Source organism: Erythrolamprus reginae, chromosome Z (assembly GCF_031021105.1).
Source record: "Erythrolamprus reginae isolate rEryReg1 chromosome Z, rEryReg1.hap1, whole genome shotgun sequence".
In the NCBI taxonomy this organism is placed as follows: domain Eukaryota; kingdom Metazoa; phylum Chordata; class Lepidosauria; order Squamata; family Dipsadidae; genus Erythrolamprus; species Erythrolamprus reginae.
The window spans coordinates 110,119,310-110,143,502 of record NC_091963.1 but is presented as its reverse complement, the minus strand read 5'-3'; the positions used below and the strand labels follow the sequence as shown (position 1 = coordinate 110,143,502).

General features: G+C 37.0%; 1 protein-coding gene across 4 annotated transcripts in view; it reads right to left on the bottom strand.

Annotated features, from left to right (window-relative positions):
* Positions 1–7,992: 7,992 nt before the first annotated feature.
* Positions 7,993–24,193, bottom strand: part of KCNH4 (potassium voltage-gated channel subfamily H member 4) — a 79,920-nt gene continuing 63,719 nt past the window's right edge. The window contains exons 14-16 of one of the 4 annotated variants that reach the window (XM_070727633.1): positions 19,474–19,580; positions 13,809–13,879; positions 7,993–9,412 (exon numbers count right to left, since the gene is read on the bottom strand). In XM_070727633.1, coding sequence (XP_070583734.1) covers positions 8,849–9,412; positions 13,809–13,879; positions 19,474–19,580 — 742 coding nt within the window. In that variant the 3' untranslated portion in view covers positions 7,993–8,848. Of the gene's footprint in view, positions 9,462–13,808; positions 13,880–16,196; positions 16,263–19,473; positions 19,581–24,193 lie in introns of those variants that run through there. The other 3 variants (XM_070727634.1, XM_070727636.1, XM_070727635.1) reach the window with 3 other exon arrangements.

The window sequence follows — 24,193 nt, the reverse complement described above, 5'->3', positions numbered from 1 at the left end:
ATAATCCAATCTAAAATAAAGTTTATTTATATAAAATATTTATAGATTTGTTTAGTATGAATTTCCCCACCTTTTAGAATATTAAAGTAATTTAAAATAATGAAAGTAGTTCGTAGCCTATATTTGACTGATACACCAGTGGTTTTTTGGATAATGGTCTATTCAGTTAATTCTGTGTTTTTGCTTTAGAATGACACAATGAGACCATATGAACCTTTTAATGCAACATGTTAGATGGCTGAGTCCTTTTGGTTTAGCGTGCTTTGTGATTGCAGCCATTATCTCTAAAAATAAACTCAAGCGACAAGGAATAGTAAATATGGAGCTAAAATGAAGCCACCGAGAAATGAAGAGGAAGTACAGAATGCCATGGCAGTCTCTGGTTTGTGATTGCAACGGATTGATTATAGTTCTGTCTGTGTTACACAATTGCACACAGAAACTAACAAAGAGAGTCAGAATCTTTTATTTTTTAGAGTTGAGTTCCACATCTGATAATTAGTAGTTGGATATCTGTATAGTTTTCTCCCATCAAAAGATTAATGTGTCCAATTTTGTGGCCCTAATTGCTGCTATTTTATAATTGACCTGCAGAGGTCGTTTCAAGGCAAGGAAAATAGATCTTTGGTCCTTTTAGCTTCCAAATAAAGCAAATTTAGTTTACCTACCACACCTTCTACTCTAAAAACTGTTATGCCTCATCTCAGATACAGAAAATGTTTCAGGGCATTTTCTGGTAACTAAACAATTCTCTGTAAGCAAAAAATAATATTTATTCTGGTTTAGAACACAGAGGAGACTACAAATAAATAACACTAAATGAATTATACATACATATAAATTCAAGAAATTTTACTGTATGTTTGTTTTCTACTTTTTAAAATTCCTCATTTTTGCCTTTGTGTGTGTGTTCATATAATTTATAATATAAATGTGTGTGTATTATAAGTTAAAGTGCACACACACACGCACACACACACAGAGGCAGGTAGACTCCCCAGGTTCAAATCCCAGTAAGAGTATGGCTAGCTGATGAGAGCAAAATATGTTGAAATAGATCTATAGTAGTCTTCTTCCTTCTCATCATCAGCAAAAATATGTTACACACATGGTGTATATGTATGTATGTATGCATGTATGTATGTATATGTATACATTGTGTGTGTGTGTGTGTGTGTGTATGTAAGCAACATATCTTTTGCTGATAAATGTAAAGGAAGGAAGACTAGTATAGATCTATTTCGAGCAGAAATAGATTTTTTTTCCTATTCCACAGGAAAAACATTCTATTTTGTTCAATATCCCCTGGTAATAAGCCCAATCAAGCTTTTGAGTGCATGGCAATAAGGCCAAGCACTTATTTCAGGGTTCAAAAAAAATATAAGACAAGGTCTTATTTTCAGGATAACACAGATTGTGTGTGTGTGTTTAGTTTTGTTTCTGACAAAAGCAGTTGGTTCCTTTTTTCTTTTTTTAGAAAAAATATTGACATGATCTAAGTCTTTGGGAAATAATAATGGATTAGTTTGAAATCAGCTGCCAGTGTCATCTAACCACAATGCCTGTTCTCTGGGGTAGGTGATGAAATGAAACGCCCCTCCAGGTCTTATTAGGAAGAGAGAAGGCCAATGCTGCCAAGATAAAGGCAACTGTGCTTTTGGTTGCTAGGAGATGTAGGTCCCATCATGGCAACAGGGTCCAATCCCAGGAAAAAACTAATCAAGGGGATCTGAATAACTGACAGGAGGAACACAGTGCAATGGGACATCTCAACAGTACCTCCGCCTCTTCAATTTGATCTCTATAGAACAGCACTGACCATCAAGCAATGGCGACAGTTGCCATAGCAACAAACATATTGTTTTAGATGCTTAGCTGTGCAGGACTGTAGTGGTACTATGAAAAGGAAAGAAGAAAGAAAAAATGAATGTAATGTCTTGGGAGTTTTTAGCGCCAGAATTTCTTGGTTCAGAATTGGAGTCTATTTACAATATTCTGATATCTAAACATATCTGTGCACATGTTCACAATGGGACACCATCATGCATACGCATATTTGTTTTCAGGTTATGTCTACAGGAGATTGTGACATATTTGTAGTAATGCTTATGATTTTTTAAAAATAAGTTGGACACTTAACAAGCAAACACAGACTCAGTTTCCGTGAGACACTATCAATTCATCTAGGATTTAAAACAGTTGTAAACAATATGCCATTATAAATTCCTTGTAGTCTGGTATAATGTTGTTCGGCGGGACCTAGGGGAAGAGCCTTATCTGTGTGGGCTCCAGCCCTTTGGAATCAGCTTCCCCCGGAGATCCATACTGCCCCCACCCTCCTCGCCTTTCATAAGAGCCTTAAGACTCATTTATGTCATCAGGATTGGGCAGGTTAGATCTTAGCCCCTGGCCAATGAATGATTGCTGTATGAATGAATGGAATAGATTTTTAACACAATTAGGAATTTTAATTTAATTGGATTAATTTTATTGTAATTTATTGTTTTTCATATGTTGTGAACCGCCCCGAGTTTTTGGAGAGGGGCGGCATAGAAATCAAATCAAATCAAATCAAATCAAATCAAATCAAATCAAATCAAATCAAATCAAATCAAATCAAATCAAATCAAATCAAATCAAATCAAATCAAATCAAATCAAATCAAATCAAATCAAACCAAACCAAACCAAACCAAACCAAACCAAAAATAACAAGCACATTTTGGTGAGAAAGATATGTCCCTAGACTATTTCTTTTCTGAAGCCAGAAAGATTATTTTTGTTCATTTGTTTGGTCAGTTAGTTTAGCATAATATGATTCTAGCAATTTTCCATAGTTTAAAGATCATTATTTGTTTTGTTCATTCTGATGGTTGCAGTATTAACATATCTAGAAGCAGTAGAGAGAAAAGATCTCCCCCATTTAAAACTTAACTTTTATTAACTGATGGAGAAATGAAGAGATTCATTCACAGCCACAGAGAATGTTAGATTTAAGAATACACCAGCTCTGCTGAAGGAGCCCCTGCAGACACTAATTGGCCTTGATAACATCTGGCAGACTAAGACTCCCTTGATTTTTTTTTAAAGCTCTACACGATACTTTGAAAAGTGCAACTGAAATCTTTGCAGTGTTTGTCCTAGATAAATGTATTTAGCTTCATGATGCCATAGCACTTCAGTAGAAGTAGAATCAAATAATGTAGGAGGAGATACAGAGTTCTTTTAAAAGGATTTTAAAAGAGAGCAAGTAGCTCTTTCTAAGGCTTACTAAAATATTTAGTCATACAACTGCATCTCTACATCAGAAGATGTCAAAATGCGATCCAGCATGTCAGTCAGGTCTTCTCTGGTGGTGGAATTGGAAATGATGGGAGTTATAACTGAACAGATCTTGGCTAGAGACACTATTTTATTCTCCCCCTCCTGCAAAATATGAAAAGCTAAGTGGGGAAGGCTGTGTGAAAAAGAACACGCAAACATGCTTACCCTTTCCCTTCCAAAAAAAGGTAACATGAAAATTAGCTAGATTTACAATATAAGCTGTGATTCTCACTGTACCTTTTGTTCTAATACCATTCTTTAAAAGAAAGAATGTGAAGAGGACAGAATGGATAATATCTGATCCATCACATGCCCAGTGGTATCTAAAACCTTAGGATAATTCTGATTTGTAGAATTTATCTTTCTAGATAATCTAATTCAAATGCAATAAATCTGCATTTGAGATATTGTACTGTACTTCCAATTTGAGGAGAGGGTTGTCATATCACCAAATATTGCTCTATTAAAAAGACCTACAGTCTCCCACATAAAGACCATAAGAGTTTCCTTGTAATGGTTATATTCTATATGAAACACAATAGTTTTAAGACCATTTTATTGCTTTAGTAAAATTAGCCTCAAATTTAAGATATAGAGTTGGAAAAACAATTTCAGCTGTAGTTACCATTCAGGGGATTTACTTCTGTTAGCATTTACACAATTGATACATAAAAGGCAATGGGATCAGATTTTGAAATTTGTAGAACTAAGTTTTCTAGTTCAAAGACATAACAGCATGTAATGATTGTTTCCCATATTAACTATTGCTTAGTTTAGTACTATATTATTTTGGGGGCATTTTTCATGGGATAAATCTATTTGCTTATTAAAACTATGCAAAACAGCTCTTCAAGGTTCATTTTCTCAGTCTTTCAGTCCTTGGAAGAAGCTGATTATCTAGGCCCTCAGCAGTCTGGATTCAGGCCCGGCTACAGCACAGAAACTGCTTTGGTCGCGCTGATGGATGATCTCTGGTGGGCCCGGGACAGGGGTTTATCCTCTGTCCTGGTGCTTCTTGACCTCTCAGCAGCTTTCAATACCATTAACCACGGTATTGTTCTGCGCCGACTGGAGGGGTTGGGAGTGGGAGGCACTGTTCTGCAGTGGTTCTCCTCCTACCCCTCTGGTCGGTGGCAGTCGGTGTTGGTGGGGGGTCAGAGGTCGACCTCTAGGTCTCTTCCTTGTGGGGTGCCTCAGGGGTCGGTCCTTTCCCCCCTGCTATTTAATATCTACATGAAACCGCTGGGCATGGGGTGAGGTATCATCAGTATGCGGATGATACCCAGTTATACATCTCCACGCCATGTCCAGTCGGTGAAGCAGTGGAAGTGATGTGCTGGTGCCTGGAGGCTGTGAGGGTCTGGCTCCATAGTTCCCTCTAAGCTGAGCAGTGAGCAATCGCTCACTTAAAAATCATCATCAACTCAGAGTTTTCCAAACCTACCCAGAAGCCGAGAGGGAAAGAGTGAGAGGGAAGGAGAGAGAGAGGAAGAGAGAGAAACAGATAGAAAAAAGAGAAGAAGGAAAAGAAAAAGAAAAAGAATGGGAGTAAGGAAGAGAGAAAGAAAATCAAAATCTAGTTTGAAACTAGCTCAACTATTTAAGTGGCATTTTGATATTGATAGAGTTGCCCTATTATGAGCTCATTGTTATAGACACACAGTACAGTATTTTATTTTGAAATTCTCTGAGGCAAAACAGGGTGGGTTTTTTATTTATTTGTTTGTTTGTTTGTTTATTTATTTATTTATTTATTCTGTGCTGCCCAGTCCCAAAGGGACTGCCGCTCAGACACTATACTCCCCCCCCCCAAAAAAAAAAAATTAGAGGGAACACTGTCTGGCTCAAACTCAACCCTGACAAGATGGAGTGGCTGTGGGTTTTATCTCCCAAGGACAATTCCATCTGTCCGTCCTTTACCCTGGGGAGGAAATTACTGACCCCCTCAATCCATGGGCATCCTCCTTAATCCATAGCTAACATTAGAGTACCATCTTTCAGCTGTGGCGAGGAGGGCGTTTGCCCAGGTTCGCCTGGTGCACCAGTTGTGGCCCTATTTGGACCAGGAGTCACTGCTCACAGTCACTCATGTCCTCCTCACCTTGAGGTTCGACTACTGCAATGCTCTCTACATGGGGCTTCCTTTGAAAAGTGTTCGGAAACTTCAGATCGTGCAAAACGCGGCCGCGAGAGCCATCGTGGGACTTCCAAGATCTGCCCATGTTTCGCCAACACACTGCATCTTGCACTGGCTGCCAATCAGTTTCCGGTCACAATTCAAAGTGTTGGTTATGACCTATAAAGCCCTACATGGCATTGGACCAGAATATCTCCGAGACCGCCTTCTGCTGCACGAATCCCAGCGACCAATTAGGTCCCACAGAGTTGGCCTTCTCCAGGTCCCGCCGACCAAACAATGTCGGCTGGCGGGACCCAGGGGAAGAGTCTTCTCTGTGGCAGCCCCGGCCCTATGGAATCAACTCCCTCCAGAGATCCGAACAGCCCCCATCCTCCTTGCCTTCCGTAAAATGCTGAAGACCCACCTTTGTCACCAGGCGTGGGGATAATTACCACCTTCTCCCAATTTTTATTATGTTTTCGGCCTTACTGTATGATGGATTAGGTTGAATGTGTATGATTGTATAGTTAGGGATTTTACTATGTATTAATGTTTTTAAATTGATTTAACTTCTACTATTAGATTTGTAATATATTGTATCACTATTATGTTGTGAGTGAGTCTTCGGAGAGGGGCGGCAATTCTAATAAACTAAACTAAATTAAACTAAACTAAACTTTCTCGGTAAAAGAGCGAAGATGGTTGTAATACAAAAGCTTTCTACTGTGACTCCATATCTATACAATTCACCAGTAGAATTGAATTTATGGAGTGTAAGACAGTGGAGGAATTCCTGGGCTGAATTGTATCTGTAACAATATCTCTTCACATGGGCAAAAAAAGAGAAAAAGAATCTCAAAGACAACAGTACACAAAATGTTTCAAATTTCAAATATATATTTTGGCTTTAAGACAGTTGCTTTGTATTTGAAACAGATTGCCTAAACATTCTGTTTAAACATTTGAAACAACTCTTTAGAATTAAAACACTTCAAAGCTGCTCAAAATCCCTAATTTCAAACCTAAGCAACAATTTCAAACATAAAGAAGTTCAATTTCAAAGCAATTGTCTATAGAAATAAAGAATATTACTTACTCGTATATGATTATTTAGAAATAAAGAGTACTAATATATGTTAATTCTACTAGAGGCATATTTACTGAAATCAGTTGAAAAGTTGGCCAGCTTCTTTCTGTCTTCTCTACGTCACATCTGTAAATATTGGCTGGGTTTATAAAGTACATAAAATAGCAGTTACATTCTTATTATACTGTAAGAATCTAACTTACAGTATAGTACAGCATACTACAAACACTCGTTCACTCCAGCAAGGAGTATTCAATGGCCCATAAATGCAGCCCAACAATATTCACATCCCAGAGAGCAAAACAGGAATACAGGAGCAAAGATCAGCAATATCCAGAGAGCTCAAAATCTCCATTTCCCGACAAACATTCTTATTTAATTTTGTCGAAATAATTTGCCTTTTTAAGGAAATGCTTTCTTGCTATTTAGTGAGACCTTAAAGCATTTAATATATATACAACATTTAGGGAGTGCTCTTAGAGGAGTTACAATCAAATATCTTGCGATGGTTTATGACAACACTAAATAAGGTGAGTTTTATAATGCTCATATTATTCATTAGGGGCACAAGCTGAGAAAAGCAGCTGTTGCCCAGGGCCTGCTAGAATGTGAAGCTAAACTTCAACCTTCTACATCATTGGCACATTGACATTGGAGCAAGTCAGTCCTCTATTTTACTTTAAAAGTATCTTTTAAAATTTACTGTGCTCAGATTTTTGTAAAAAACTGGACACAGTATTTACTTGATGGTGAGCTGTTTTGAAAACAAATCCCACACGAATAAGAACTGAATGTAACAAAAAAGAGTTGTAATGAGTCTCATGGAATGTATTAGAGGGTGATGGAATACTGGCCTGATCATAGACATTAATGGTTATATGCCAAATTGCATATAGATCTTTTGAAAGTAGACTTGTACAAATCATGTGTAGGATTTTGAGCAGGTAGGTTCAGTCATTATGTTTTCCAAAATGGAGCCACCAATATCTGTTTTTGGCCTCAGAACCATATTGGTTATATTGTCTTGATGAAAAAGGCAATGCTTATTTTGTGCATTTTGTGTATATTGATTTTATCACACAACAATCTTTTAGGGGCAACTATTTTTCTAGAATTATACTCATGTGTCAGAGAAGCTATCTATATCTCCGGCATCTTTTGTCTTAGAAAAAGCACCCTGGATTTGCAGTTTAAATGTGATGAACTGTCAAAATACATTAGATCCTATGCAGGGGAAAGAGTGATGTTTCCTAATTAACTACCGTATTCTGTTCTCTCCAGAGAGGGAAAAAAAAGAGAGGCCAATTTCCCAGAATGACCTCCTCAGCAGATTATTTGTTTTATAACAGTTGTGTTTAGGAATTGAAAACAGAAATCAAGTATAATTGCCAGAAATTTAGAAATAATTTGTATGCCCTCACTTGCATCTTTTAACAAAAGAGAAGAGAGAAAAGAAAAAAAGAAGGATGAGAAAATAATTTAATAGGAAAAAGCCTTTGGCTCTTACAGCAGATTTGAAAACATGCACACATATGCTCATATAGAATACATGTAGCGAAGATCTCAGACTACAGTTTTTTGAGAAAATAAAATAGAAAACTCAGGAAATAAATTTGACCAATAAAAAATGTTACAATTGATATTAATTTGAATCAACTTGGAGAAGTAATTCAACTCTGAAGTGACTTGAGGCTTCAGAGAGTGAATTTGAGGTGCTATTCAGGGTGATAGTGAGGACATTGATTCATAGGCCATAATCCATTGGAAATTCTTCAATCCAAACCTCATCAAAATGAATGTTTGCTGATCTAGTGTTATTGTTGTCAATTCACTAGTTTCAATGAGCCTTGCACTGGTAAATTTCCTGGTGGATTATGCTAAGTAGAAGAGTGGGGGATTCATTTATCGGTATATTTTTACTGTTTTAAATCAGTCCTATAGTCTCTTAATTCACACATATGCAAGAGTTTGGATATGTATGTAACACCATGCCCATTGGCCAATGATATTAGTCCGAGGAAAATAAATCAAATATGACTGTTCTGATTCTGACAACACATTCATCACATTACTGCTTTGAAAATGTATCTACAAGATTTCTGAATCAATGGTTGCATAACTGTTATTTATAAGGACCTTTAAAACCAAAATATTTCAGCTGTCAGTGATATATAATTTTCCAAAGAATAACTTTAAAAAAAATTCAGTAGTAATAATAATATATGCATTTTAAGAAACAGGAAATTTGGTGCTGGTGGCTGTAAAATCTATGCACCAAATATCCTAAAAGAAGAAGTTGTGGCAAAAGGCTCCTTGGCATCAGTGAAAGCTCTCAGGGCTAGAGCGGAAATAAAAGTTTGTTGGTGGACAGCCCTGTCCTGAACAGGTGGGGAAAGAATTTTGGGGGGAAAGAGAGGTGACAGGACAAAACATGGGTGAGCTAGAATGAGCAGTCATATTAACTGTATGTCCAGAGTGAGGATCACCAAGTTCCTTGTCTGCCCGAGGTTGATCTGTGGAACTTACAGAATCACAAGAGGTGGATCCCCTCCTCTCCTGGGGTTGAAAGAATTCCATGTCCTGGGAGGCAGTGGAAGGCAGAGAGCTGGTGAAGGCAGAAAAGTCAAGGCTCGAAGATGCTGGTAGGCTGGGGAGCATAGGCAAGGAGGAAGCCAGAAGGCTATGAGGTGGCAGGGAAACTGAGGTCCGAGAAGAAGGCAACCTGCTTATAGGGGACAAGGAAGGCGAGGTCTGCTCACAGCTGTGAAGACAGACTGAGGTAGGGTTGGAGAAAGACTGAGTGGTAAGCTGTCCCTGAAGAAGATTCATGAGCTGCTGTAACTCTTGGCTGAGTTGGGAAACTTCCCGATTCAGGTTGTTTATCTGTAAGGAGGCAAGAAAAATAAACAGAAAAGAAACACCACCCAGAAATCTTTTTGGGGAATGTCATCAAAGCATTTTCGCAATATGATATATTGGAATGACTATTTTACACAGCAATAGTAGAAAATAAGTAGTTTGCCTAAGATCCTTATGTATTAAAGGTACAATATATTCTTCAATATTAATTACCACAATTTTTCACTCTATCTTGACCATCCATGTTCATCTTTTGTATCGAAGAGGGAGGGCTACTTACTAATTGAGCTACATAATGATGTGTACACTTCCCGATCTCATTTTCTTCCTTCTTGATAGTGAAATAGGGCAGGTGCATGTGATCTTAGATGTAAGATCAACTACTCAAAAGCTAACTCTCCTATGATTCTTTTCTGGATGTTACAATTTTATTTTGTTCTCCGGTGTCTCTTATAGTGCATCTAGATCTTACCTCCTGTGACCTGTCCTACCTTATTTATCACTGTCAAATATAAGATTTTATTTAAGCATATTTACACAACACATACATAAACTCATATCTCTATATATTCACTTAATAGTATAATACTCAGATTGTAGGATTCTGGTACTTAATTTTACTCCTGAAGTCCTTTTATTAGTCATTTACTCACTTAGGTTCTATTTTTAATATAACATCCTGCTGTTCATGATTATTGTATTGTGCTGCAACAAATGACATATGCACTCCTATTGATGTCTTAGAAATGTTTCAGGTCTTAAGGAATTTTACTGTGCTTCTAGATAACTCCAAGCTTTCCCCTCTATGTTGTGATTTTCTGTGCTTTATTTTTTAATTCTTTTATGATGTTGACAGTTTAATTTGATAGTTAGTGACTATAATAAAGATAATCATCCATAAAATTTGTTTTTTGTCATCCAACTTTCTTTCTTTTAATAAAATTCAGTGGGAAGCAGATTTGGTCACTTGTCTTCCTTTCCTTCTTCTCGTAATGAACTCCAACCCAGACCCCTATCTGTTTCGGCCAAACTTCCCTTTTCAAAATAAAATAAGAATTAACAGAGCATACAGTAAAGACAAATATCTCTGACCATGTTTCAAGGACCCTTTCCATACTCAATCGGCCATTCAGTTAATTTCTCTGCAGAGTGGGGGAGTTCTTTCTAAAACTAATGACAAGTTAACCATACATAACTCTTCAAAAATTAAATGCTCCCTTCCCATTATGTTGCTTGATGACATTTTAAGATGGCAGCCTGATCAATTGAGAGGGACAAATTTAAAATAACAGCTGATGATATTAAAGCCTTCAATCTAATCAATTCACACAAACCCTCTCACTTTTAGGGATGCTGAATTCATTTAAAAAAAATGGCCGCCTTTGTTTTGCCACTTGCACCTGGCTCTTCTCTTCAACAGCCTCAGCGTAAGAAATAGGAAAGGCAACCAACTGAGAAAGAAATGGGCTGTTGTTCCAATGATAATTTTAATGTTCAAAGTCAAGTAAAGGAGTCACACACATTTTAAAGTTAACATGTTTCCCTGTCTTATATTTTTTGAACCCCAAAATAAGTGCTCAGCCTTATTTTGGGAGAAGTCTTATTATTTGGGGCCATGTGGAGCAAGAAGGGGCTCCTCTTGCCGTCTTACTTGATTTCCAGCTTAGTCTCCCTAACCCTAGCCAGAGGAAATGGCAGGGACTAGCTGCGCATGCATTTAAATATTTTTAGGGAGGGCTTATTTTCAGAGGAAGGCTTACTTTCTAGGGAGGGCTTATTTTCAAGGGGTGGCTTATTTGGGGGGAAACAGTACAGGATTATTAAATTCTAGACTTGGATTTCTATTTATTTCACCCTCTATTCTGATGTCTGTAAGGCAATTATGGACAAAGAACCCTCAAGAAGGAACCCTAGAAAGTGAGGTCTGGTGAAGATACGGGGACTCTGGATAATCTGAGTTTTTTCCATAGAATGCAGAGCACAAAGACAATTTAAAAAGATAATGGGTGAGGGGAGGAATGGGCAGGCTCTGTTGCTAGGTAATTGTCACCGAATTTAAATTTTAAATTAAATTTTAATTTAAACTCTTACACCCACAGTCAGAAACGCCAACACAGGGGCTGTCTATGCAATTTACAGTATCATCTTTCTTCATCCTGCCAGGGCAGGAAAAAAATACAACTGATCCAAAAAAAACCCCCCAAGTGTTGGATACAAGAAGTAATCTTTGAGGAGCATTTTTTTTTCACAGTTTCAGGCATCAAATGAATGGGAAGGAGGAGGAAGGACCTTAGATCAGAGCTAGTTTTGCCATTAGAGAGAAGAGGCAACAGTCTCAGATGGCAGATGCCAAAAAACAGCAGTAGCAAAAACTGCTTGGTTTTGCTTAGTTTACTGGCTATCTGTCTCTCTTGGAGTACTGATCTATCTGCATCTTAAAAATAGGCAAGGAAGTGGTAAAAGAAAATCTATCCATGCTAGATTAGCACAAATAACAAAGACCAAATAGATTATATTCCAGAATTCTGAAGGTGCTGCCAGACATGATCTCAGAACTACTGAGTCATATCTTTTAAAGATCCTGGAGCACCAGGGAATTACCAAAGGACTGGAACAGAGGTAATGTGGTTCCAATCTTCAAAAAGGTGGGGGAACTAGATCCAGGAAATTACATACCAATCAGCTTGACAGCTATACCTGGGAAGACCCTGGAAAAAATAATTAAGCAATGAACTGTGAACACCTAGAAACAAGTAAAGCTATTACTAGAAGCCACCATAGTTTGTCAAAAACGGATCATGCCAGATAAACTTTATTGCATTCTTTGACAAATTACTGGATCAGTGAAATGTTGTGGACATAATTCACTTGTACTTCAGTACAGCATTTGACAAAGTAGACCACAATCTACTTTTTGGTAAGATAAAAATATGTGGGAGGGACAGCATCACCACCAGATAGATTCATAAGTGGCTGACCAACAGCATTCAACTAGTAATCCTCAATGGGCATCTACCTGAAGGGAAACATGCAATGAAGCACCCCAAGATTCTGTCATAGTTCCAGGACTCTTCAAGATCTTCAAAATCTATTTAGAGGAGGGGATAGAATGGAAACTCGTGAAATTTGTAGAAGATACCAAGCTAGAGGGAAGAGCTAACCCTTTAAAAGAAGAATCTTGACAGACTTGAACACTTGAACACTGGATCCTATCCAATAAAATGTAATTGTACTGGTGAGAAAAATAAGATTTTACACTTAGTTAAGAAAGACCAAATGCAGAGATATAGAAGAAGTAGTACTTAGCTCAAGAGCTGTGATTGTGAGAGGGATCTAGATGTCCTAGTGAATGACTACTTAAGTATGAGCCAGGAGTGTGCTGTAGCTGCTAAAAAAGGTTCTAAGCTACATCAACAGAAGGACAGTATTAAGATCACATGAAGTGTTAGTACCGCTTTTTGCTGCTTTCTATTTTTTTATACTTTATACTGTTTTGGTAAGACCACATTTGGAATACCGTACCCAGTTTTGGTTACCACAATATAAAAAGATTTTGCGACCCTAGACAGAGTGCTGAAAAGAACAACAAAGACGATTAGGGGATTTGAGGCTAAAATATATTATGAATGGTTGCAGGATCTGGATACTTTAACTAAGAGAAGGACTATAAGTGACATGATAGTCTTCTAACATTTTAGGACTGTCATAGAGAAGTGCACGTGTGTGTGTGTGTGTGTATGTGTGTGTGTGTGTGTGAGCTTATTATCCATCCAAGGGCAGAACAGGAAATAACAGATGGAAACTTTTCAAGGAGAGATGCAACTTAGAACGAAGCAGAAATTTCCTGATAGTGAGAACAATTAATCAGTGGAGTGATTAAGGTTGTGGGTGCTCTATTACAGGACTTTTAAAAGAAGAGATTGGACAGCCATTTTCCCAGAATGGTATAGGGGTTGTATTGGAAGACCTCTAAAGTGTTTTCCAACTCTATTATTCCATTATTCTTTGCTTGCCTTTTTATATTCAAGAGACCTAGTGTATTCTAGTTGAAAGAATTTGCTCTCATATCACTAGTACTAAACTAAGATTGAACTGGTCATTCAATTAACTTCTGTAATGTGTTTTATATATTTGTGTGTGTGTGTGTGTGTATGAGAAAGAGAGAGATTTTTTGTCGAGTCACCCTGGTATATGGAAGGTGCATCATAGCTTCCTTTTTTCTTTATATATATAAAATTTATATATATAAAATTATATATATAAAATTTATCAGATGATAAGGTAAATGCACTTTGCACATACAGTATGCCGAAGTATTTTCATTTCAAATGAACTTTTTACAATACAGTTCTGATACAATAGACAGATTTTAGGATAAAGTTCTATGGACTCTGTCTGAAAATTAAGGTTTGTGTCTTACCTCTTGATTCAGCTTTCTGATGTTCTGCTTTACCTCATCAGTTTCAGTAGCTAACACGAGATTGGTTGGTCCTGTGAAGAAAATCCAAAGAAATGTGGGATGTAGTTGTAAATTGTTCATAGGTTGGTTTCTAAGCTATCTGTAATATCAGATTAATACTAAAGTGACTCTGTGTATTGCTAAACAAGAAAACCAAAAGAGTAGGTTCAGTTATCATGTGTACTGAAATACAACATGTCTCCCATTGCATTATGTCATAATGCAAAGTATTTGTACCCCATTGACCAATGTGTCCGCTGTGTTTGACTGCCAATAGACAACTTCTTCCTACTTCTCTCCTGGGCTTGGACTGGGCATATTTCAAAGAAGTTAGCTTTAAACAAAGAACTAAAAGTAGATCCTTGGATTTCCCTTTTGATACTGTAATGAACATGTAAGCATAGTTCATATAGTTATATGTCATATTTTTTATTTTTATTATTTTTTATTTTTTATTAAAAAGAATTATTCTAATTCTTTTAAAATAAAAAATGATGTCCCCTCAAAAACATAAGGCTTACACAGAAGATAATCCTGTCATGTCAGCTTTGGAGGGAATTTACAGGAATATACAAAATCTAAATCTCTATGCAGGGAAGAGGAAGAGAATGTTATAGAACCAGTTTCATTTCTGATGAAGAATTGATATTTGGGTGGAACATGGATAGAAGAGCTTTCAATTATGTGAGCCTCCTCCAGCAGCAAAAACTGGTTCAGGCTGGACAGAATGTCAAATATTTGCAAAGAAAAGTTGAATTTAACAATCCATCTATATATTTTTCTATATATTTTGTAACTTGTTGCCCAGAGGAAAGATGGGTGGCATAAAAATTTAACCAACCAACCAACAAACAAACAAACAAATAAACACATACATACATACATAGAATAAAAATGTCAAGCAAGTCAAACTGCACTCTTGATTTCACTTTTTTAGCAGGAAAAATCAAGATCATGCTGGCACATTTAGAGAGCACCAGTTAGACGAAAGCAAATTTAGTTTATTATTAATATTTATATTCCCTATTTCTTCTGGTAGGAAATTATAGGCTAACTTTGCACTATGTCCTATTTATAGAGAGTAACCTGCCGGGTGAATTCTTCTGTTTCAAGGGCAATTTAATCTAAACCCCATTTAAAAGTAAAGAATTTAAATAGGGAAAGCAAGGCTGTTAAAATTGTTCATCAGTAGTGAAGACCTAGGCTGAATTTTAAAAAACCCACATGTTCATAGTTTTCCTTATTATGCACAGTAATTCAGTTTAAATGATTTCTCATTTCAAATTGGTAAATTATTTGGTATTTCCATATACTATTTATTTTGCAATTTTGTGGCACTGACTATAAAGTACTCAACTATGCTAGTCAAGAGTTCAGCAGCATTAGTTTGCAAAATAGCATCCCCAAAAGAATATGAATAATGTATCCTTGTAGAGCTACACTAGACAATTGCGAAACAGATTGCAGACTACTTTATTAGCTATCTTGAAGCCATTGCTCTCCAACCCTAGCTTGAGCGTATGAGGTAAGTCCTATCAATTAGCACTATCCATCAATGCTCATTTAAACATAAAATCTGCCAGTGTCATTCAGCTATTGAAAGGCATTGCTCTTGCATCTCAACAAACATATAGTTCTACAAACGTCAATGGTTTATTAGTGCCAATTAGCAAGCAGGCTGCAAAGCAGCTAGGTCATCTAACAACACTGCCCACTATCATTTTGGTTATTATTTTTCTATTTCATTTAACAATGGTAAGCTAGGAAGCTAAAACAAAATCATCCATTAAAACCTCCTGTTACCAAGATATATAACAGTATTATATGAGGTTTTCCCGGAATGCTATTTAAATCAAAAGAGCTCACTCTGGGGGCTGGACCTTGACATAGGTTTCACAAAGCAACAGATGGTAGGGCAAGATTGAAAATCCAGGGCAATATTCACATTATGTGGAAAATCGTAAGACTTCCTAAATGGGGCCCTTTTCTCAAAGTTTTCTCAGAAGTCACAAATACAGTCTACTCTGAGAATTCACAAACAATCAGAAAATGTTTTTCTGATGATAAACCATAATCACAAGAAGATAATACAAATAAATTAATATACCATAAAGCAAATATTATGCAAATAATAAACTCTTTTATATTTATTTCTTAAAATATATATTTCAATCAACCAGCCTTTTGATAGGTCTGATGATGCTTTTCAAAAGCTTTGGTGCTTATATAAAACTCAACATGGAAACAGAAGTATTCTTTTTCTATGAGACCTGACATAAAGAGTTACTCACCAGTATCAGTGAGTTCCATATATATATATGAAAGGAGAAGAAAGAGAACTATTTTTGGCTATTGTGATTTACAGTGACTACGTTGAAGTCTAATTAATGGGTAAAACATGATGGAGGTTTGTAGCTGTGGAATAGAAAATTGGTTTGTGTCATTTTTGATACGTTTATCTCCTATATTAGTAGTTCATTTATAGTGATCATTCATGAAAGATGTTTGACAAAAATAGTTCTCTAATTTACATTTTATATAAGATCCAAAAGGTTTTAGTCACATATTTGCTGCAGTTAGTTTATATTCAATTTCATTTGATTTTATTTTGTAATAATAGTTACAAATATATAGAACAAATATGTTCTGGCTTTCTAATTACCCTTCATTTTTAATATTAAAATTAAAAGTCTTTAACTTGCACTATTGCATTTTTAAATATGATTATCATTTTCTTCCCTTTTTTGTTGTTCACAATATGATCAAAGACAGAGAGCTGGCTGAGTAAGCTAAGTGAAATTGACTATACATATGCCTTTGGTTTCTCCCTTTCCAAACAAATGGAAAGTTTTCAATTAGTTATTGTTACCTACTGTATCAGATCTGTATAGCAATGAGAAAAAGATTCAAAATCTGCCAAACTCGGATAACCTATTGTCCATCCAAATAAATTTTTGTTCTCCCTTCTACTCTGCTTTTAAGATTACACATCATAATTTGATGACAAATTGCTGCTTTTCAGTAAGTTGGTTTTTCATATTTGCTGAGACTAAATTGAGACAGTGCTAATGGACTTGGGGCCTTCATGGATTTTTAGAGCCAAGCATTTCCATTCAGTCATACACTTCACCTCTGATGTCAATATAAGATCAGTATTATGCTTCCTGAAAACATCAGAGCCAAATTTTAGAGAGGGGGAAAAATGCAAACCAAATCTCATCCCACCCTAAATTTGCTTATACTCATATCAAAGCATGTATGTTTCCATGTTTGGAGCTCATCAAAATTATCTGTATAAACAATTTCTCTTTTTCTTCTTAGGGAATTGGGAAAGGGAGAAGTTTAAAAAAACCCAGAAGGATGAGTGAAATTTTTTTGAGAGATTGAAAAAAAGCAAACTATTTCTTTTCTAAACTCATTTAAAATTTTATGATTGAGCTTTGATAAAAAAATATTAAAAACCGAATCCAAAATTTTTCCATTTTATATGGATATTTTAATAATTATTAACTGTAGTTTTTCAATTAGTTCAGTTTACTTAATTGTAAAGTTTCTAATGGTCCTCACTAGGAAAAGAAAATGCAAATAAATAAATTAACTGTTCATATTTCAGTTTATATATTTTTTTTAATTCTCTAAAACATACACTATACAGTATTTCTTCATTATAATAATATCCTGCCCTTTGCATGAAGATTCATGTATACTAGTGCTCATTTTGAAATGTAACATTTTTGCAAAATCTGAGGTATCCAGATATCCCAACATTACACTGAGCTTTTACAAATAAGCTACTGAAAGACAGCTACATAGAATTAGAATGACCAGTTCAGTCCAGGGAAGAAATGCATGCTGAAGATGACTATATGAAAAGTGGAGCCAACATTTGCAATTAAGAACAGAGGGCTGATGAGTAGGCCACTGCTTCAAGTTCTTCTGAATGAAGAGAGATCAAGAGATCACCCAAGCTGTGCTCCTTGTGGTTGTATGTTTTGAGGACCCTGCAAGGCCTGGTTTCCAAATGATGAAATAGGATAATCAGGAGCAGAGAGAATTTGCCATATTTACTCCAGCCTTGAATGTAGCCTTTCAAAGGACTTTAATTTTGCAGTTTTCTTGCTAATTATTTTTGGAAATTATCTGTTAATTGCTTTAAAGAAGTTGTGAACTTTCAAAAAGATAAGTTTGGATACACCAGGTGAGTGCCTTCCATCCCTAATAAATGTATAAGATGTACCTTTGTGATCTTTAAGAATTTAAAATAAAAGCAAAAAGCAAGACAAGGTTTGGTTACAGAAAGTTTTGAACAATTGAAGGCTCAGAAAAGGCTCAGAAAACAACAGTGTTGGATTTTGAATATTAAGACTTTGAAATTACTTTTAAAGAATAAATGTATTTTTGTGGGAAAGAAAAGCTGTTTTTGATATTGGAGAAATTTAAAAAAACAAGAAACCTATAATGGAGTTCAGAGATATTTTTGAGGAAATGCATTAGGACATTGAATCAATGGTGTCAGCAGTATTATGTCTTCTTGCGAACATTCCCAAAGAACAGATCCAATCAGGGCCAAAGAAAATGCTATAGAAAAAGATATGCAACAAAGTTTTGAACAAGAAAAAAAAAAACCAAGAAAAATTTGAACAAGAATTTGTCATTGGACATTAAAAAAAATTGTACAAGGCCTTAAAAATTAAGAGAATAAAATTGACAATCAAAGCAATTGGACTATGTACAGTATTTTGCTAGACTGTTTAATGTTTTAAAGAAATTTGTTACTCTTTAATCCATTATTAATTATTAATAATAATTAATAATGGATTAAAGAGTAACATTGTTTTATGTAAAAAGAAGGAATGCAAACTTGGTTTACCTGATCAAGGTTGAAATGGGGCATGTTATTCTGGGTGATTCTTTTGATTTCTGGCACCTGCACTGTAAAAATATTGTGACTTCTTATAACTATCATGGTTTTTAAGATTTCTTTTCTCTAAGTTACTTTAAGCATCCTATTCTGACAGCATCTAAAATGGTTTTGTATCTACAAAATTCATTTGAAATAAGGAATTTTTGTGAGTTTGTTCTCTTTAAACAGGAAAGTATCTTGTTATGTTAAATTTCAGTCTTTTGTTTATACTAAGATATTCTGCCAATGTGGTTTTGGTTATAGTTAAGAATTGAGATATAGAATATTTATTTGAATGGACATGTTATTGGGAATGATTCTCTTTGGACTGCTGATATCTGAAATAAACATGTTATTTGTTGGAGTTGCTTATAGTTAAACATGGTATTTAAGCCCATGACCCTATAGTTACAGTACTTTATCCTAATCACGTAGCATTTAAATTGGCTTTGTATCTAATTGTCTTTCCATTTGAAGTTAGGGATATTTATGAGCTATGGATGTGGAGCCTTCTTGTAACTGCTGAAAGGACTGTGTTTTTTAGACTGGAAATAGATGATGTCATATCTAGCCTTTTGTTGAGAAAGGGCTCTTCAATTTTGACATAAATGACCTCTTTCAAATCAGCATTCTCTGTCCAAAATGAGAACTTTAGCTTCTGATTTAGATTTAGCTTCTAATATGTAAAGAACTGAAGACCCTCTCTTCAGTTGTCAAGGTTACCTGATAGCATAGGATCCTGCATCAAAGTCTGCTGGGGTTGTTCCATATTAAAACTAAATGTTTGTGTCTCTGATGCTCCGCTGTCATCTTCAATGCCATCAACAATTCTAGAGAGGTGGGAACAGGGAATCAACCAAGAGTTACGGGACAAAACGTCAAGCTCCACATTCAAAAGCTCTTTCTCTATGAATAAGAAGTTGAGAGTAAAGAACAGAAGCCACCTTTCTCCATTACGTCGTGCGTGTCCCCTATGACAACTGGTGTTCTGCCCTTATGCACAAAACACACAAAATTGATTTGCAAGTCAGATCTGTGTTGCTAATGAAATGGATAAATATATTATCCAAACCTGCATAATATGTAACCCACTGAGAAAAATACTCATTCGTATGAAATTGGAAAGCAGACTTTAGATGGGCGCATAGATACATATCCACAGTGCACCCACACAAAGAGATTAAAAAAAGTCTAGGCAATGCTGGGCCAAAATATTTGGCACCTGTGACAGAAAATCCAAATGGTTCAATCGCTTTTCTTGGCTCATTAAAGTGGAGCATGATCTAAGCAGGGGTGTCAAACTGGCAGCCCATGGGCGGGATGTTTCACAGATCAGGTCACGCCCACCCATTGTGCAAAGGGGAAAAACATTGTGAGACATTACATGACAGCAATGTGACATGGCCAGTTTAACACCCATGATCTAAAGCAGTGATGGTGAACCCATGGCACGGGTGTCACAGGTGGCATGCGGAGCCATATCTGCTGGCACACGAGCCATTGCCCTAGCTCCGCTCCAACGTGCATGTGTGTGCCGGCCAGCTGATTTTTGGCTCACACAGAGGCTCTGGGAGGGAGTTTTTGGCTTCCAGAGATCCTCCAGGGAGATGGGGGAGGACGATTTTATCCTCCCCCGGATCCAGGGAAGCCTTTGGAGCCTGGGGAGGGCGAAACATGTGTCTACTGGGCCTATGAGAAATTGGGAAATAGGTCATTTTCAGCCTCCAGAGGGCCTTCGGGGGGCAGGGGAAGCTGTTTTCATCCTCCCCAGGGATTGAATTATGGGTGTGGGCACTCATACATGTGCAATAGTGTGTACACACATTTTTTTGGCACCCGAGGGAAAAAAGGTTCGCCATCACTGATCTAAAGGATAATTATTAAAAAACCTTACATAAAGGACCATCACCTGATCAGGAATGAGCTCAATAGGAGCGACCCAGGAGCACCTAATCAGCTCTGATTTTTTAAAAAACTAAGTAAAACCATTTGTTCTTGTTTCTAGTTGCAAGATCATGTCCGACTCATCGCAACCCTGTGGACAATGTTCCTCCAGGTTTCCCTGCCCTCTACCATCTTCTAGAGTGCATCTAAGCTCACGCCTACTGCTTCAGTGACTCCATCCAACCACCTCATTCTTTATTATTCCTTCTTCTTTTGCCCTCAATCTTTCCCAGCATTAGGCTCTTTTTCAGGAAGTCTTTCTTTTTATTAGATAGTCAAAGTATTGATTTTCATCTTCAGGATCTGGCCTTCTAAAGAGCAGTCAGGGTTGATCTCCTCTAGAACTGACCAGTTTGATCACCTTGCAGTCCAAGGGGCTCACAGGAGTCTTCTCCAGCATCATGTTATATTGTTTTCATTATTGTTGTGAGCCGCCCCGAGTCTTTGGAGAGGGGCGGCATACAAATCTAATAAATTGAATTGAATTGAATCATAGTTGAAAGGCCTCAGTAAACCATAGATGGCTAATATTTGCATTGGAAACCACCAGGGATGTGGGTTAGACTGGGATGTTGAAAAAACATAAAAGTGGCAAACCATTTCTAACTTATTGTCAACAAAAACACATCAGCATATTCATAGATTTCTTTCTTTCTTTCTAGTATTTGCCTACTTCTGTAGTACAGGGTGGAGTATCAACTGAGTGTTGATCCATTGGTTGCATCAGGAACTGACTTGACCTACTTGTTGGTTGAGCCTGGCATTTGGAGCTGAGACAGATTGCCAAACTCACTCAGCCAGCTTTCATGTCTAAGGCAGAACTAGAATTCACAGTCCCCTGGTTTGACTCAAGGAAATATTTACTTTAGAGAATGATATACAAGTGTATTGCATGGCATTTAGCTAAATCCCATTTTTAATAGGCTCTGTCCAGATCCAACACTGAGCTTCCCTGGTGCTTTGTTAGTGATCTTGAAATTTGTACTGGAACAGATCTGAAAAACAATACCATTTTTACCAGGCTGTTGATATAAGGAAAATGTAACATCAGAAATGGAAGGTGGCAGAAGAAGTAGTATATTTCTAACTCTTGAGTAGAAGGGCTAAGTTATAAAGGAGTTTAGTGGGCTCTCCAATGATTCTTTATTAATTCTATCAGCCTGGAACAAAAGTGTTGAAAGGATAACCATGGGGTAGGCCGCACGCGGAGAACAAGGCCTCACTGCTTGAAAGCGATCCCTTTTTCTGGCCCCGTGAGCCCGACCCGGGGTACTGGTGATAGGCGAAATCCAGATCCTGGGCTCAGGCTGTTGCTGCTTAATGCCAGGTCAGTTGTTAATAAAGCTCTTCTCATCCGGGATTTACTCTTGGATGAGGAGGCTGACCTGTTGTGTGTCACTGAAACCTGGCTGGGCCCAGATGGAGGAGTTCCTCTCTCTGAGATGTGCCCAGCCGGGTTTCAGGTGTGGCACCAGCTGCGATCCTAGGGAAGCAGGGGAGGAGTGGCTATGTCATCAGGCATGGGGGAATTGAGATTCCTTCCCCCCAGGCCTATACAAGTTATGCATGGTATATTTGTGTGTATGTTTGGTTTTTAATAAGGGTTTCTTAGTTATTTTAATATTAGATTTGTCATATGCTGTTTTATTATTGTTGTTAGCTGTCCCGAGTCTACAGAGAGGGGGGGCATACAAATCTAATAACTAACTAACTAACTAACTAACTAACTAACTAACTAACTAACTAACTAACTAACTATTATAGTCAGAGAAACACTCAGGCTACATAGTCTTGCTTCCCTTCGTGTTGGCCTGGAATACGGCCACAAGATGGGCTCTAGACCGAACTGTGTCTTTGCGACCTCTCTATGGCAGTAGACCTCGGAGAGCCACTTCATTTACTGAGTAACTCTGGGGATGAGATGGCAGAAGAGATGTCTAGAGATGTGTTGGAGGAAAAGTAAATCTGAATCCAACTGAACACTTTTAAGAGCTCATATTGAGATTTATAAGGTAGCGCTCAAGGTGGCAAGATGCGCCTATCATGCCGCCTTGCTTGCATCAGTGGAATGTTGCCTAGCTCCCCTGTTTAGCGTGACTCACTCCCTCCTTAATCAGGGGGGAATTGATGAACCCTTGCAGGGTAGTGCTGAGGATTTTAAATTTTCATGGATAAAATCGCTCAGATCCGGACAGACCTTGACTTCTCTGTGGCAGTCCCGGCCTTCTGGAATGAACTCCCTCTGGAGATACGTACAACCCCCTCCCTCCTGATCTTTCGTAAAGCCCTTAAAGCCTACCTTGGCCAGTGGGCATGGGGGCCCTGAGTAATGAGACTGTCTCCGGCCGATACTTTGTATGATTGAATTGGATGAATACGTATGATTGTATGGGGTTTATAAAATATATTTTTAAAAATATATTTTTAGTAATTCGTATAATCCTTTTATTGTAATTTAGATTTCTTACATATTGTTACATTTATAATGCTGTATGCTGCCTTGGGTCGCCTTGAGAAGGGCAGCATAGAAATAAAATCAAATCAAATCAAATCAATAATATTGCTGCAATCTGTGGAATCAATACCAAATTATTAGCTTGAACAATGACCTATGTTCATATTCTTTAAATCCCTTCAACCATGATACATTACTAATGACGGGTTGTTCATCATAACTTTTGAGTTTCCTATACATTCCCTTCTGAGATTTAGTAGATTGCTATCGAGAAGCATATCTCATTGTTTTGGAATTGGGCCAAAACAAAACACAACACAACAAAACACAAACAAACAAAGAAACAAACATCGTCATTTTCATACAAACTGCCAACTAAGGCCATAGAAATAAAATGTGATAAAACCATCCCCGATATATACAATTACATCATAAATAAACAAACAAATCTCCTGACATTTTGAAGGCTTCTTAGGCTACTTCTGCCAGGTACCATATTAATAAAAATCTTTTTTCCAAAGCATTCTCTTCTGATAACCCCTCCTAACAGTAAAACCTGTTCGTTCATAAAGATCTTGAGTCTATCACAATTAAATTTGACAAGCTTGATCCTTGCTGAAGGGGGAAGCTATGCCTGCAAATTTTCCCTACTTTTGCTAATCAAATATAGGCAGCATTCATGAAAAAAGAATGCAACAAAACCCAAAGCTCATTCACATATTTAACGGATATTTGGCATTTTATATCTGGAGTGAGTTTCCCTAGAAATTGAAATCAATTTGACCAAACAATTTTTTTAAAAAATGGGAATTAATAGAATCACTTAGATCACAGGTGTCAAACTCACAATGTCACATTGCCATCACATGACGTATTGTGACATTTTTCCCTTCGTGGAGCTGGGGTGGGCGTGGGCTGCACATGATGCATCCAACCCTTGGGCACCAATTTGACAGCCCTGACTTAGATTTAGACCATGATTTGCATTTGGGCCAAAATTTCTAAAACTAAAGAAATATATAGTGCTAGTTGAGGTTAAAACAG